General features: G+C 42.0%; 1 protein-coding gene across 2 annotated transcripts in view; it reads left to right on the top strand.

The window, feature by feature from the left end:
- The first annotated feature begins 6,835 nt into the window (after window positions 1-6,835).
- The window catches only part of slc38a9 (solute carrier family 38 member 9), a 28,039-nt gene continuing 17,126 nt past the window's right edge, over window positions 6,836-17,748 (top strand). The window contains exons 1-2 of one of the 2 annotated variants that reach the window (XM_079178630.1): window positions 6,836-7,266; window positions 8,929-9,072. In XM_079178630.1, coding sequence (XP_079034756.1) covers window positions 8,975-9,072 — 98 coding nt within the window. In that variant the 5' untranslated portion in view covers window positions 6,836-7,266; window positions 8,929-8,974. Of the gene's footprint in view, window positions 7,267-8,332; window positions 8,789-8,928; window positions 9,073-17,748 lie in introns of those variants that run through there. The other variant, XM_079178631.1, reaches the window with a different exon arrangement.

Below are 17,748 nucleotides of genomic sequence, written 5' to 3'. Positions count from 1 at the left end.
AGAGAGAACAGCAGGATCCGTGGAATCAGTGGGAAACAAGGATCCAAATTGAACTTGTAACATTCCTTATTTGCTCCTGCGGTGTGTTCACGCACAAGACAAATCTTAAGTCAAGGTCCACCGGCTACCTTTTCACTGCATCATACAGAGTTGGGATCAGTGAGACCATGACATGACATTGAGATGACACAGGAGTATGAGAGCACAACAAGAAGCAGTGGATTCACACATAGTGTCACCACAGCTGCTCTTCCTTGTCACTCAGGAAAGTATGAGCAGTAGCTGGAAGACAGATTTGGGGTCTTTTGGAGAGATAAACAGCATAAATACTAACTGCTGGTATGGTCTTTTACGGGCAGTGAGGATACAGAGAGCCATCCTACAGCAGAATGTTGGACTTTGATGAACAACTTGACGAAAGGAGATCTGGACTGTTTCCAACCCTGACGCCTTAAAGCACTTTTACAAGTTGACTGTATCTTTGCTCATTGCAATTGTGTTTTTTATTTTTAGCAATTGAGAAATGATATGAAGGTCCAGTGGTCACAGCTAACAGGAAGCTAGTTCTCATAGGATTGTTACTAAACACCTGGAGGATACACCATGATGAAAATCATCATTTTACAACAGTGAGTGTTCAAAGGAATGAGGTGGGACTCACCTTGACAAAGTGTGTGTGTGTGTATCTGTGGTTGTGCAGGTAGAGTGATGTGAATGTGTGCACACTGAACAAGACCTTGTGGTTTGCTGTTTTGTCATCCTTTGGAGAGGGAAATATAGAGATGTCCATGTTTGGTAATCATTTAAAGATGAAAAAGTGTATATTTACATAAGTGTAATGTAATACATTAGTGTGTCCTATAGTCCTGTAGGGTAACAACAAAAAACAAGGATCTTTTGTACTCTAGCACTTTCTTTAATGTGTACTGTATTAGTTCCTCTACATGTAAAGTACTGTATGAATATTCATTATTTGCCTTGTAATGTTTGAGCGATGCTACGTTTAGAAATGGTAACCAAGAAAACAGAGTTTTAGAGTGTATGCATGCCAATGGTTGGGTCCCAGTATAATAGGAAACTATATGGTGCTATGTTATATTATATAAAGGTGCTTTTGTGGACCCCAGCTGAATGCATGCTAAGAGGAACTATCAAGAGAAGAAAAAAAGAGAAAAGTGATGTCCTGCTGTTCTCAATGAGTGCTGCCTCCCAAAGATTTTGGAAATTTGGAAATTCCAACTTTCTATTTGTTCAAATGCAGCAAGTTATTATTCTAACTCTGGTGTACGATACAGAGTCAGACAACATGTCAGCAGGCTCTTCACCCTGTTGAGTGATGTCGGTAATTACTCTCTGCCAGCAGGGAATTACCGACTGAAGATTAGAACTGGAACGCAGAGTAGGAGGCAGATATCCTACCTGATCACAAACGGCAAAGTCTAACTGTAAATGTCATCATAACCAGCATCCACAGCTGTCAGGCGTACCAGAACCAGGCTGCAGGCTGAATGTTTGTAGCCCTGAACTATGGACCCGTTTTATGAAGGCAGCGTAAAAACCGACCGTATTGCAAACTAAAGAAGCAGTCAGTCATGAGGTGGTTCATGTCTATTTACAGTCACACTGCCTTTGTGACAAAGGTCTAAAAGATCTATAGACAATCTATGACATCATTTTGTACTCTTAATTCTTCAGATGTTTATGTGTTTAAATATGTTTTTCATGTGGCAGAGTTATAAGACAGCAAATATCAATCTAGTCTTTGAAGGGTCAAAGTTGTTTGAGTTTAGAAAACGTTGTGCTGATTGTTGCTGGAAAAGAATTTGGAAAAAGAAAATGTATGTTTATTGGTTGTATTGATCATCTTTCTTTTTATGTTGTTCATTAAATGTTTTACGGGATTATCAATGCTTTCATTTGTTTTTCATGTTAAGGCTCCAGCCAGTACCATACTATACATTAGCATACTGAGTGTACTATACTGAATGCATGGGTGGGCTGAGGTGTAAAAAAGGAAATGTAAATTTAAGGAAGCTTCTACTTGATCATCAAATCATAACTTACTGTATGCTGTCGCCCACGGTTTCAAGATCAAGCACCATTTTACACTTTTAAATACTCTGCTTTACATCATTTTGTTAAATTATTCAGAAGGTAAGGAAGCAGGGAAGGGGGACAGGATACGTCAGAAAATATGTTTTTGTACGAACGTAATTAATATGGTTCATTTAATGAAATAATTCACTGATGCTCTTAGAGATAAGTCGTATAAGTTAGTTGTGTCGTCACACATCAGAGGTCTGCTGGTATTTTATATCTATCTTCTTCACAAATGTTGATAATAAGAAAGAAATAGAGAATAACATCACAGAGTTATCAGATAATCCATAAAGACGACAGACACATACTAGACACATACTGTATGTCCAACAATGTCTGAATAGTAGCATATTGCAACATGTATACAGCATATGTTACAGTGGTGAAAAGTAACTGAGTACATTGGTACTTGTACTTTACTTGAGTATTTCCATGCTTCTATTCCACTACATGTATTTACTGCTGCTAGTTACCCTGTAGATTCAGATTTTACATACAAAACAAATGATCGGTTTATATGATCATTTGGTATGATAGATTGTGATAGATTGAATCATCCAGCAGTACACAGGGTAGTCACAATGAGCTCCTCAAACAGGTGCTGTTTAAATGTTCAGCAACTACAAAGGGTCACGCAGTAGAGCGCAGACCTCCACCAGGTGCGTCTGCAACGACCTCTGCTGTATTGTGTGATTGAATGAATACAAAAGACCAGAGATGGGCAAAAATACATCAAAATGTATTTTGATACAAAATACAAAATACCCCCAAATAAATGTATTACAACAAAATACAAAATACTAGTGCCAGAAAATGTAACAAAATACATGTATTTTGTATTTAAAACATAGGAAATTCTTTTTTCTAGATTTTCTGTTTTCTCACAATTTGGTATCGCAGAGCATTCAGGTTTATATAATGTACACAAAGCTCTGGTGAACCCCACAAAAAGGAAGAACAGTCACAGAATGTCAGTGTAACTAAGCAAAGCTATTGAAAGACAACAACTTGATTATGTATATATATATTTTTATTAATGGGACTTAACAGCCCATAAACTTTGTTTTGTATCAACAAGAAAATATTCATCACATATGACATACAAGCTCCCAATCTCCCTCTTCCTACAGCTAGCTACTCCACTGATAAGCTAACTTGCTAAACACTGGCTATGCACTAGCCTAGACAGCATGCTAGTGTCATTAGCATGTTAGCATCGATCGCTAGCTTGATATTATAACCATCACCATGTATATACAATAGGCTATGTAGCCAGACCCAGACATAAGTTATACATCAAGCTAGTTGACATCTGTCACACTCAGATACAATATTTAACTTGACAGACAATCAGCTGAACTTGAAGATCTGAAGACTGAACTCGTGAACTGTTTTTTGATTCGTGGAGAAAGTATTTTGAGTATTTTAAATACAAAATTACTCCACTCTAAAGTATTTTGTTACAAATTACGTTAGATTTTGAATCGGCCCTATCAAATACAAATTACAAAATACTCAAAAGTAATTGAAATACGTATTTCAAATACAAGTAATAGAAATACTGCCCATCTCTGCAAACGACAACTAGCTTACCCACAATCTAGACTTCGAGTGTATCAGACGTGTTTGTCTCTCACACGGCTCACAGAACAGATACTATTTCATTTTAATCCATGCTTTAAAGTGCTATTTATGGCATCAAGTCTATTTTTTGGACAATACACATGTAAATGTGAGGTTGATGCCCAATACAAAGGCACAGAATCAACTGTGATGCACTCAGCTGAGTGTGTGCAGTTATGTTAGCTGTCAGCCAAACACATTGTCCAAAACAATAAGACTTAGGAAACAGTTCCCCACTGCGTCTCACTTGTGGCTCCTATCGGCCGGGGACCGGTTAAGACAAGTGTGGAGTAAGTAGGCAGTCAAAGGCAGTATGGCAGTATCAAACAGGAAATAAAAGGTGTAAATTACTGCAACTACAAGAAGCCCTTGAGCCATAAATGAGCACCCAACATATTATGCGGTTTGGTGCAGCAGAATGTGAGAATAGCCATGGACGGACACAGAGATGCACACGTATGCATGCACACACTCACTCACACCCTAACGCGACCAATCTTATTTTCTCCAGCTCTTCTTGGTGAACCCAGAGGCGTTCCCAGGCCAGAGGAGATATATATTCTCTCCAGCCTGTTCTGGGTCTACCCTGAGGCCTCTTACCAACAAGACGTGCCCGGAAAACCTCTAGAAAGGAAGTCACGCAGCAAGCATCCTGATGAGATGCCCAACCACCTCTGCTGGCCCCTTCCAACGCGATGGAGCAGCCACTCTACTCCGAGCTCCCTCCGGCTGTGCGTCCACTTGTGTCCGTTATCTCACTCTTTCGGTCACTAACCCAAAGCTCGTGACTTTGAGGGTCAGAATGTAGATGGACTGGAAAATTAAGAGTTTCTTCACCACAACAGTCCGGTACAATGCTCGCATCCCTGCTGATGCCGCCCTGAACCGCCTGTCCATCTCACGCTCCATTTTACCCTCACTGGTGAACAAGACTCCGAGATACTTGAACTCTCACTTGGGGCAGTGAATCACTCCCAACCCGGAGGGAACAATCGACCGTTTTCTGGCAGAGAACCATGGCCATAGATTTGGAGGTACTGACTCTCATCCCGACCACGTTACACTCGGCTGCAAACCGCCCCAGTGCTGCTGAAGGTCACATTCTGAAGGAGCCAACAGAACCACATCATCTGCAAAGAGCAGAAATGTAAATCTGAGGTCCACAAACCGGACACTCTCTTACCCCCGGCTGGGCCTTGAGATCCTGTCCATGAAAATCACAAATTTCAAGAAAAGGATCTTATTGATTCTTCCATCTCGAGTTACAAACAGAATCTGAAAATGATCCAATTCATATTGGCACCGGCAACATTTGGACAGGGGCATGCTGTTTCACCGTTGATAATGCACATAACAGTCTCATCTGGCTCTATGTTGTTATTATAATGTTGTGTTGTTGCTTGCAGATGCCAGGCTATTTGGAGGACAGACATTTCAAAAGAAAGTACAGGAGAAGATAAAGCAGTGAATTGGGTTTGAACTTTTCAAATTGAGTTCAATGTTTTCTGTAAAGAAAGAAGAAAAGGCAACAAAAGAACGGTAGAGGAAGAGTGAATACAACACATAACACATGAAAATAATGTTTTCGTCAAGTCTAGTTACAGATAATGTTAACTGTTATGAGATGATTAAAAGAGAAGTAATGGTGAGTTGATTCCATATAACTGAAGATCATAAATGAATAAATAAGCATGTTTGATTTAGGTATTGTGTTATATAGTTCAGTATCTAGCAATGTGCTAAAAAAGATGTTTTTCAAAACCTGGCCCATACATTTATATCTGCCAACTCTTATGTGAAATAAGCAGATCTCTTCCAACTTTGGAAGAAAATTGTGTTCATGAAATACCCCTTCAGCTTTAATAAAAAAAAAAAAAATAGCTGCAAAAAGTGTTGGAGAAGTACAGCGTTGTCTGTGCTGGTAGTCCTGTTAGCTGTTAGCTGTCAGCCAAACACACTGAAAACTCTTGTCCTTTATTATCAGCAGCTACTGGGGGGTGTAGATGCTCTCAGCTGTGTCATCACTAGTGGCCCCTACCACTAGGGGGCCTTTAATTAAGAGTAGTGAGTGATGAGCAGCAGGCAGTCAGTGGCAGTATAAAACCTGTAATAAAACCTGTAAAAAAGTGTGAGTCACATTAACCACTAGAGGTCCTTGAACATGCAGCCATAACTACACACTCAGAATATGATGCAGTTTGCTGCAGCAGAATGAGAGATTAGTGGACAGATACAGAGGTTAACAATCACTCACACACTCACTCAACCTCTCAGGCTTACGCTCGGTGGAGATAAAGTTCAGCACTGAACTTGCATCATGTCAGTCATTGTGTTCATTACAACTTGTCAATTACATTAGCATAATTATAATTCAATTGTATTATTCCCTTCTCTCTTTTTTCAAATGTTCACACCATTTAATTTAGTAAAGATAGAAAAGACAGCTGCATCAGAGGGTAATAATAATAATACAGATACAAATGACAAAACTAAAACATTTGGTGACTGATATCAGACAAACATCTTGAAGTATATTTTAGCCACTGACATGCATTTCTTATTTGTTACAAATGTAAGAGACTCAAAATAACCTGAAAGATGGGGTTGAATTAAGAAATGTACTTTTATGAATATGAAATGTCCCTAATATGATAAAAAAGTGAACAATATAACACATAACTGTCATCGTAGCATTTAAAATATACTATTTTGACCTTTAAACACAATTGCTTTGTTTTTTACAATATATAACTCAAAGTTTTTTTCCAAAATGTAATAGAATATGGGCAACCGTAATTATTGAATTATGCTTTCTTGTTCAGTCTGGCATAAAGTACATTTGTTATCAATATTTGAAAACATTGAACTGTACATGTTTATTAGATATATTTGGTGTAATATTTTCAGATGTGTTTCTCTAATTTAGTTCTTGATGCAGATGAAGGAACAAGGCCTGCCGTGTAAGATGAGTTTGTGTTCTTTTCCTGTAATTGTAGAGACATTTTCAGCTCTGTCTGTGCATCCTTTGCTTCAGTTCAGCAGGTGGCGGTAGTGCAGTTTAACGCTCTCTGCAAACCCAGAAGAAGAGGAAACACCAAACGAAGGACGCGAAGAAGAAGAAGAAGAAGAAGAAGAAGAAGAGGAAGACCATCGGTAATAACAAGAAGACAGCCCAGCTCGTCCCTCATCAGTTGGAAGTAGAACCTCTGTCATTCCACTACCTCTTCATACGGACTGCGGACAGTGGCGGTCACGTTAGTTATCATACTGCGACAACTTCTTTTGGAACAGGAGCTTACTTTACCACCCGCCGCTGTGTGTGTGTGTATTTTATTTATATTTATTATTTTATTTTTAATCCACGTTAGACCAACTGGCTGGTTGTAACATTCGCTGACACAGCAAACCTGAGATGAGCAGAAGACAATAGGAAGGAGCACTTCACTGCAGACTTTAGTACGGATTTGAACTTCTGCGGCGGCTAACATTTACCTACTTCGGGTACTAAAGTTGGGAAGAAAGCAGACAGAAAGTGTCCGTCCGGTGAGGCTAACGTTACACCTTCTAACATTTCTGTCACTACCACTAACAGCAGGTTTCTTACAGTATGCTAGCGTTAAGTCAAAGAATTCAACAGAATATTGATCTGTGTGGTCACGTGCCGTCTGGTTTGACGTCTGCGCGTGAGGTGAGGTTATCTAACGTCACTGCTGAAGTGAGGCACTAGCTGTACGGCTGACTGTGACAGGAGGAAGAGGAAGAGGACAAGCTTTATCGTGTTTATGAAGATGTGTATGCTGAGTCAGCTGCTATGGTACCCCCCCCCCCCCCCCCCCCCCCCCCCCCTCATGTTACCACAGCTCTGGGTTTTTACATGAAATCTGCTTAGTGCTGAGTCAGTACTGAATCATGGTCAGACACTGAATTGCTTTTCCTGAGCAAGCATATGGACTAGCTTTAATTACAATACCAGCATATCTCCACATGAAATATACAAAAACTAATTCTACCCCTATCTGTCTAACCATGTCCATCTCCCACAGTAGTACACATGGTTTCTGGGAGTTTCAAAGGTCATGGTTTTCTGTGTGAGACGTGATGGAAGTAGCCTCCCGAAACCGCTTTATTAACTGACGTATAACTGCATAGTGTTGTGACTAAAAATGACAACCATATTGGCAACCACTTTTAAAAGTTAATGTTGAGCCCTGTTAAATAATATATTAAAGATGACAGTTAAATGTAGTCCAGTCATGGGATGGAGAGAAATGGTCTCTGGGTTAGTGTTAGTGACGCCTTACTGCTGCTCACCATGAACAGGCAAATAATGAATAGCAAGGCAAGAGGATGTTTTGGTTCATCTCTCGCATCTCAAGCAATCAATTAATGTGGCTTTGTTTGCATAAAAGTAAAAAAAGGCAATGTTGCCAAAGCATCAAATAAAAAACTACACAATATAATATAATAATGGATATTAACACAACATTTACATAACATAACGTTATTACATAATATATATATACAGTAGTAATGAATTATATTTCATGAGACGCGTGTGTGTAATTTCACAGTTAGCCATGAACTGTACATTACTGTACCCAGCACAGTGTTTAAGATGTTTGCATGTGTTTTTACTCCGTTCTAAGCAGCCACTGGTCACTAGAATTAAACTGGATTACCAACTGGGCAAAGTGGGCACCCCTCTGGGCGAGTTTCAGCTGATTTAGCATGGTGCATATTTCTAAATGAATTAGTTTCAGCATCTTGGGGCCATGTAGTGTTCCAAGGAGGAACGAGTCTTAAGACCCAGCAGCTCATTTTTATCCCCGGGTCAGCAAGCAGGTTAAGATAGATAGATAGATACTTTATTCATCCCCAGGGGGAAATTTGTTTGTTTAATATGGTCAAATCTGGTTTTGACTGCTTCCAGAGATTTAAAGCTTGCCTGTGACAGATAATCCAGTAGACACAATATTCACACTTATGGATTACCCAGTTTCCAAGTCTCTACAGGATCATTTTCACAGCATTCTGGAGTGAGTGGGAACCAGTGGCTACCTGGAAGGTAGAACAAATCAGAAACAACACAGAGCTGTATAATGTCAACTACATTTGACTGCAGTTAACATCCGCACTTCAGAAATATTGTTTTATGGTTGCTCTGTGACAGACACTGATTAGATTTTACAACATATTTGCTTCCAGTCAGGTGATGAGCGTTGAGAGGCTTTAGCTGAAAGTCAGAGGTATCATGGAGGACGACTACAGGCCTCTGCTGAGCCCAGAGCAGACTGGAGAGAGCTACTCGAACCGAGACTCCACAGACTCGCTGGACTTCAAGACTAAAAGGTAGATTACACTGAAACACTACACCAATCAATATGCAGTGTTTACCAGCACCACCCTTGTGTGTGCATGACTGTAACAAGAAGTCTCTCCTGTGAGATACAGCTGCACACAGGTTCATGTTGTTCAATAGATAACACGAAAGAGCACACTAATAATAAGTTCATACCAGACAACAGAAAGCCACACACTGGATATATTTCATCGTATTCATGATTTCTGGGCATTGGCTTGATATAGATTAACCCCACATAACGTCAGTTATAAGAACAGCGGTTTGTACGGAGCCAAACCAACAACGTGGTTGTCCATCTCTTAAGACTCTCGTTCTATGGCTCTCATCTCCATGCCCGTAGGTTCTTACTGAAGACGTTCTATCTTAAAAATGATTTAAAAATATAGTTTCATTTAAAAAAATAAATAAAGGTACATTGAAAGAATTTGTGAATTGTTTTGGTACAGTGCATGTGTGACGGAGTCAAAATAAACTACTGTTTGTATGTTCATGGTTATGAAGGAACATGTCATCCAGTGCACCATGAGGACTGTGTCTGTTCTTTTTTTATTTTGCTGTGGATACACCAATCCAACTTTTTCAGTCTTGATACCGATACCTAGTCTTTGAGCAGATACCGAGTACCCATCAGATACCAGTGTTTGATCATTCTTTTATGTGTAAGGAAACATCAGGCCTGATTCAAACATTGCTTTCCTAACTTTGTAAAACAAAATATAACAAATAAATACAAAGATATATCATACTGTCATTTATTAAAATAATGCTCTCCGAAACCAGATCGGCCTATTGTCACAGATACCCGATCCAGCCGGTATCGGTGGGTTTCTAGTTGTTCGGGGTTCTTTACCCACCGGATCTTTTGACAAGCATAAGGTACAATTACAGCACACTGCTGGTCATTGGATTTGACTCATCTCAGCAATTTTCCAACTTTTTTTGTGTTTTGTGGTTTATTGGAAGCTTGTCTTCTCCAAATCCCAGACTTGAGGTGTGACTTCAAAATAATAGCACTTTTAATTTTGTACTAAATTAAATAATGGGTAAATAACAAATGCAACTTAAAACATTCTCTATTATGACAATGGCTTTAATACTAAACGAGTCATACAAATTATGCAGATTAACAATATAATGGCTGTAGTTACAAAATTATTGTTACCCAGAAATTTTGTATCTAGCTCTTCCACATACAATATACTAAAGTACATTTTATTTATATATATATACATATACACTACCGTTCAAAAGTTTGGGGTGACCCAGACAATTGCGTGTCAATTTTCAGTTTCTTCGCAATTTCTCGCATGGAATAGCTTCATTTCTAAGAACAAGAATAGACTGGCGAGTTTCACATGAAAGTTCTCTTTTTCTGGCCATGTTGAGAGTGTAATCGAACCCACAAATGTGATGCTCCAGATACTCCTATGTAGATATTTCATTAAAAACCAGACGTTTCCACCTAGAATAGTCATTAACCACATTAACAATGTATAGAGTGTATTTCTGATTAATTTAATGTTATCTTCATTGAAAGAAACAGTGCTTTTCTTTGAGAAATAAGGACATTTCTAAGTGACCCCAAACTTTTGAGTAAGTATCTGGATTGTTATCATGATAAAGACAGAGCAATACCCAAGTGAGCTTTAACCTTGCACCAGAATCTCACTGTGGATCTCTTCTTTTTATGTTCTGTGTTATTTCATATCATGCCCTTTGTTGTGTGGTTCTCTTTCATAGCATTAGTTTCGTGTCTCACATTGGGAACGCCTACAGCGTGACCTCATCAGAAGCTCCTCTTGCATTCTGCCAGCCAGGATTGGCTGGAACTAAGCACATCAGTGTCAAGGAGGGTGGAGGCCCTCCCCTTATACAAGGGCTTGAAGCTACGCTGCAAGTCATTCAAAAACCTCTTCTCGCTACGAGCAGAAGTTCCAACCTTTTATCTCTTGAACTAACTGTCTTTCTGGGACCTCGCTTAACTGTCCATAAACTCAAGTGAAAACTCGGTCACCGGGCACTTTGTTCACGGTCTGCTCAGTTATTAGAGAGTTGCCGCTCATACTAGTCTGTCACCAAACAGTAGTCAGAGCTGCCATCTGTGGAGAGTAGCAATACTTTCAGCAGCTAGCCAAAACGAGTGGCAACACTCCGAGGTAGCAATACCCCACGAAAGTAGAAACGCTTTCCTCAAACTACCGTTAGCTTCACTGGGCTAACGCATCACAGAGTAGCAATACTCCCGCTGTATAACCCGCCTGGAAGTCGCAACGCTCCCAGTCGGCTCCCGCTATCCCTTAGCCACATCAGGCTATAAATAGTACACAGCATACCTTTAGCTCTACAGCTAATTATCCCTGCTAGTGACCATGGCTGCCACTTTAAAGCAGATGAGAAAATATAGGCGCGAGCCTGCCCTTGCGGGGAAAAACAATCGAGCTGGGATACTCACCAGATGTGTGTTTGTGATGTGTCTTGGTTTAAAACACCTTTGAGTCCACGGAGGAGTGCACACACTGTGGCCGATTCTCCCTCAAAGTGCTACGTTGCCGCCTGGCTCGTCAGACGAATATGACCGGCATATGACCGGTTATGACATTGCGGACCCGCTGCCCCAAGAATTAGTCCAATTTGCCAGTCCTTGCCTCGCGGCACACCCGCAGAATTATTTGGTGGAAGTGGCGGATGACTCGGATGATGGGTCGGAACTCCTCTTGACCGACGAGAATGATGATGATGACTCTTCTCTACTGTCCGGCCAGGTTGCAAAATTAGACTTGGACTTGCAGGACGTATGCAAACGCTCTGCAGCTAAGCTCACGATCCGATGGCCCGAAGTCCAGGCTGAGGTGATGCGGTCCCGTTATGACGGGAAAAAGTTGCCCAAAGTGAAAAGGATGGGAAAACAACTCCTGCCGATCTTCCCAGAATTAATGGAGGAGTTTGCTGTCTCTTTGCGCAACAAGCCGTACAGAGAGAAGCATCCTGTGACAAGCAGTTCCAGGCTTGATTGTGAGGGAATGGAGACCCATGGCTTTCGCAACATGCCCCCAGTGGAGCCCGTGGTGGCGGCTCATCTCCACCCTAAAACATCCCTGTCGTCTCTGGGACCCGCTCACCCATCCAGAGCGGACCGGTTCCAGTCCAACCTGACAGATAAGGCGTACAAGGCCGCTGCACTGTCGGTCCAGGCCCTTAATGCCACATCTCTCCTAATGGCATACCAAGCCGAGCTGCAGGAGGAAATGACGGCTTCGCCTGACCCGGTGTTATGGAAAGAGGTGTGCATCATCACCAACCACTGCCTCCACCTTTACAAGGTAGCGATCCAGTCGCAAGGTAGAGCCATAGAGTTGATGGTTTTGCAGGAGATAGCCCGCTGGCTGAATCTCACCACCTTGTCGGCCAAAGAGAAGGAGGACCTCCTCGACACCCCCATAACACCCCAGGGTCTCTTAGGCACGGTGGTCACGTAGATGCAGAAGAAGTGCAAGGAAAGAAAGAGGGTGACGCCCTTAAGCTCTGTCTGCCGAGGAGGCCACCTCCCGTCGCCCCTTCAGTCCATCGCCAGTCCTTCGCCCAGGCGGCGGCGTGACTGCCTCCCACTTTCAGAACCCCGAGGCTGCTGAAACCTCTAGCAGTCCCTCAGGCTCAGGCTCCACCGAGAGCATCAGCTCTGAAGGGCCCTTGGCAGAGAAAGTCTTTCCCTCAAGAAGGGACCCGGTCTGACCAACCGCCCCCTGCCTCCTCTCACGGGGTAAGGAAGAAGAAACGGCTAGCCTGATAGCCACCCTGGTTGTGATGAGCGAGGCGGCTTCGCTCACTCAAGCAGCCCCGTTCATGAGCAGTTTACAGAGCTCAGTTCTGTTCGGTGTTTAGACAACGGGATTTTTGACCTGGCCCAGCGCCCCGTGAAGAGATGCAGAGACAATGTTCAGCAGTTGGGAACCCTCAGTGGTCCCAAAACTTGTCTCATAAGCATAAGTTACAAAGAATTAAAGTTGTCCCAACAGTGCTCTTTCTATATTACCGAACAAGAGGGAGCTCTAACTCTGTTCTAGTGGTGGTTCCGATGGGACGTTTGCACATGAAGGGAATGCAGCATTGGGTGGCTTCTCACATGGTAAACCCACGTCGTCATGGCTCTCACATGATGAAAGTCACAGTGACTTGCTCAGCAGCACTAATCCCATGGAGAAACGAGGGCTTCCTGACTCAGGGAGTGCCTACACTCAGTGTCCCCTGTTTTTCTCCCTTCGTCATCAGATTGCACCTCTGGGGGTGGACGCACTGGCTCACCAGTGGCTTCATGCTCTATTGTATGCATTCCCCCCAATAGCTCTGATTTCGCCGACCCGAGCCAGAGTGCGGGGGGAGGGTCTGATGGTAATTCTCATAGCTCCTTACTGGCCGTCGAAGCACTGGCTGGCGGAGATATCCCAGCTCCTTTACCAGGAGCCCTGGCTCCTCCCAATACGCATGGACCTGCTGTCTCAGGCACGCGGAGAAATATTTCATCCCCACCCAGAGAAGCTGGCTCTGTAAGCCTGGCCCGTGAGTGGTTCAATCTGAGTACCGTGGGCCTCCCTCTGAGCGTGATTGAGACCATCCAGAATGCTAGGGACCCTTCAACGAGGTCCTTTTATGAAAGCAAATGGTTAATTTTTTAGAAATGGTGCTCAAATGTTCAGGCGGTTCCTTTTCAGTGTTCCGTGGCTATAATCTTGGCTTGCTTACAAGACATGGTGGATAAAGGGAAGGCTTTCTCCACCATCAAAGTGTACTTGGCAGCTATTTCTGCCTGTCATATTGGTTTTTGAGGGGAGAGCTGTAGGCCAGCATCCCTTGGTCTGTCGCTTCATGAAGGGTGCACGCCATAAACTCCCAGTCTCTAAACCACTGGTCCCAACCTGGGACCTTGCCACCGTGTTGGATGCTCTTTCGGCTCCACCTTTTGAACCACTGGAACAAGTGGACTTGAAAATGGTGGCTTTAAAGACAGCTTTGTTGTTGTCTCTTGCTTCAGCTAAACGAGTAGGTGAGATTCATGCTCTTTCAGTACACCAAGCATGTACAAATTTCTTTTTGGGGAATGTATGGGTGACTTTACATCCTAACCCTGCCTTTATATCTAAGGTGTTACGGTCATACTCCTCAATTGATCTGGTGTCCTTCTATCCTCCGCCATTCTCCTTAGAGGAGCATCAGCGGTTACATATGTTGTGTCCGGTGCGTGTTTACGCATCTACATTCACAGAACCAAAGGCTGTAGGAAAAGTGACCAGCTCTTTGTGTCTTGGGCAAAGAACCACTTGGGGAAGCCAGTCTCAAAGCAGCAGCTCTCTCACTGGATTGTGGGGCTATTGCTTTAGCCTATAGCTCTAAGGGGTTACAGCCACCAGAGTGGCTGCGTGCTCATTCTACCAGTGGTCTTTCTACCTCATGGGCCCTTTTCAGAGGGATCTCCATTCAGGAGATTTGCGCTTCTGCAAGGTGGGCCTCGCAACACACCTTCGCCAGGTTCTACAGGCTTGATGTTACAGCTTTCCCATTAGCCCATTCGGTGCTTAGTGTGGCTAAACCACGGTAAGGCTAATTTAAGGACAGTTAGTTCCACAGTAACATCTGTCCAGCAGTCCGGTAGTCAGTATTTTCCCAATGTGAGACAGGAAACAAATTCTATGAAAGAGTACTTTAGGTTACTTGCGTAACCCCGGTTCTCTGAGTAGCATGAGTGAGTGTCTCACCAGACCACCCTCCTTGCTCATTCGTAGCGAGAAGAGGTGAGCATTTTTTTAATGACACAGCGTAGCGTCAAGCCCTTTTTATAAGGGAAGGGCCTTCACCCTCCTTGACACTGTGCCTAGTTCTAACCAATCCTGGCTGGCAGAATGCAATAGGAGCTTCTGATGAGGTCACGCTGTAGGTGTTCGCAATGTGAGACACTCACTCATGCTACTCAGAGAACCGGGGTTACGCAAGTAACCTAAAGATTCAGATGGTAGTACAATTGCTTTGTCTATATGTATGTGTTAGTCTACATATGTATTGTTATTGTAAAAAGTGAACTAAGATTTCTGTTTTCTAGTTGTACAGTTTTTTTTATCTTGCATCATGTCGTTTTAGAGAATGGTTCCAACAAGCACATAGAGGCTGTTTAATGCAATGTTTTGTTGGCCTGCATTGTAGTTTCTCATTATTTCTCGTGTGTGTTTAACCGAAAGCTTAAGTCCTGCTTGTGTGAGCTGACCTGGACCATGCATGTTCCTCATGTTTGAAATGTGTCTGTTATCTAACAAACTAGCTGCTTTCTGCATGTTAGTTCTGGAATTCGCTTAACAAGCAAATACTAAGACGTTGTGCAAGTGCGTGTGTGTCTGTGTGTGTGCGTGTGTGTGTGTGTGTGCGTGCGTGTTTGGGTGTATTTGGCACCAACCTAATATTAAGTTTGTGTGAATTTTAATCCAGTTAGGTATTTCACAGTGACCGACTAGCTTTCTAGAAATAATGCATTACAAACACTCCCTTCCAGTAAGTCACATACATGTGTATGTTTTCTTTAGTGTGTACTAAAGTTCCTTCAGTCAACGCATGTTTAAGGTTCATAACAAATTTCTTTATTTCTGTTTTGTACAATTCATATTTTGGGATGCATTTAACTGTTCTTTAACTTCTATTTTTCATCATTTTGTGATCGTCTGTCTATAACAGGGGTCGGCAACCTTCACCAAATAAAATGTGTCTGGAGCCGCAAAAGCTATTTGATATCACAGCTTATAAAGTTTTATATATAGTTATATTATATATATAAAAACCATAGTTGATTGTATTTATGAAATTATAGAACAAGAATAAAGATACTTCTTGACATTTGGTTGCTATTTTACCTGTTATAACAGTATCAAACTCTTATGAAGAGGAGAAAAAACTTGCTCAGTTTGCTGCAGCAGTTGAGAAATCACTCTTATCTCCAGTGTGATACTTTCCAGCTAAGGCTGCGTGCTTGTTCTGGAAGTGTCTTCCAACATTACATTTCTTGTTGTTTGCAAACTTCTCACCACATATCAAGCATACAGGTAAACCAGCATCGTTGGCAGAGAAAGCAAATTAATACGTTCACGCAGAATTTAACTCTCTATTTTCCTCCGTGACTTTTATTTTTTTTGATTTATCCATTGATAGTTTACCGAGGGCGGGGCTCTGCAGATCATGATTAGCCACCTGCAGGGAAAGATGCTTGACAGCGACGTAGTAGGATGTGATGCACATTTTAGTTGACAAACTAGCAGTTCAGTGACACATGGTACACCCCAAGTCTCTTAATTGTCATTTCCTCGCTCCTCGCTTGAACCGGAAGTTGTTCTGTTCATTGTAGGTCTGAACAACAAAAGGACCACAAACAATTTTCTTCATTTATGAGAAAGATTTGTCTTTTCATGATCTGATATTTCCCGCAATAACTTTTATTGTGAATACAATTAAAGTCAGAGAGAGCTTTTTACATCATTTATCATCATTTCATTCAGTCACATGAGGCTGATCATTCCTGAGTGTCGGGTTTGATGAGTTATCATTTACATTTACACCTGAAACATGGAGCCTAATAAATTAATTCCAGTGTTCAAGAGAAACTATAATCCTATTCTGGGTTAATTAATAATGACGTCACAATTTCAAAACATACAGATGCAAATAATTCATAAATATGACAAACGCATTCCGCCGGTAGAAATCGGTCCTGCGCTTATAAAGAAATAACAGTTTGTTAAAGAGGTAACAGGCTACAGAGAGAACACACCTCTACAGTGATGGTTACTGTGTCTTTATTTGTTTTACTATTATTAGTTACTATTATTAAGTACAATCATCATTTGAACAGACACAAACTTCTCAAGTATCTCCAGCTGTTAAAGCCGACTGAAAGCTGATCCAGCTGTGATCAGCGGCCGCCGTCATCAGAAATAGACGTCGCTTCACGTGATGCAACTGAGGAAAGGATTTCTCATGTCTCTTAAAAAATATTTCATTGTTTCCTCTCTCCTCGCATTGTTTCCTTGCATCCCTAGTGGGAGGGACTAAGACGCAAGGAAAGGACACAAGTGAGGGAAACGGGGATGCAAATAAGAGACTTGGGATGTACTGTACCCACAGTATCACCTCAAACACCAAGATAAGAGGTGTTCCCTTTGAAAGATTGTCCACTGTGCAAAAAATAGGCCATGTCCACTCTACTCCTTTTCCATTTTAAACACATATATTTTGCTACGTTTACACTGAGCGTCCACACTACGCCGGTGATTTCTAGCATCGAAAACGGAGGAGTTTGAAAACTCCGGGGTTGCCTCTTCATGTGGACACTCGTAAACTCATAAGTTTGGAAATGATGATGCCCACACTCACGTTCACTACTTGATTGGTTCTTAGCAGTCACGGTGTGTCCTTCCCTGATTTGTCACTCCCCTATCACGTGACCCTTACCCGGAAGATCACAAACAACAACATTGATTACCGATCGACTACCAGGTTAATTTAACATGGACAACTGATTACAGGCGTTACTGACCTTGTTGTCTTTACTAGCAGCTGTTGTCTAGTTAAAATCTGCATTTTTGTGGAGGAAGCAGCTGTTATTGGAGCGATTAGCAAGCAGCGTATCCAGCGGC

The sequence above is a fragment of the Pholis gunnellus genome, assembly GCF_910591455.1.
Source record: "Pholis gunnellus genome assembly, chromosome: 18".
NCBI classification, from domain to species: domain Eukaryota; kingdom Metazoa; phylum Chordata; class Actinopteri; order Perciformes; family Pholidae; genus Pholis; species Pholis gunnellus.
This window is presented reverse-complemented; position numbering and strand designations above follow the sequence as displayed.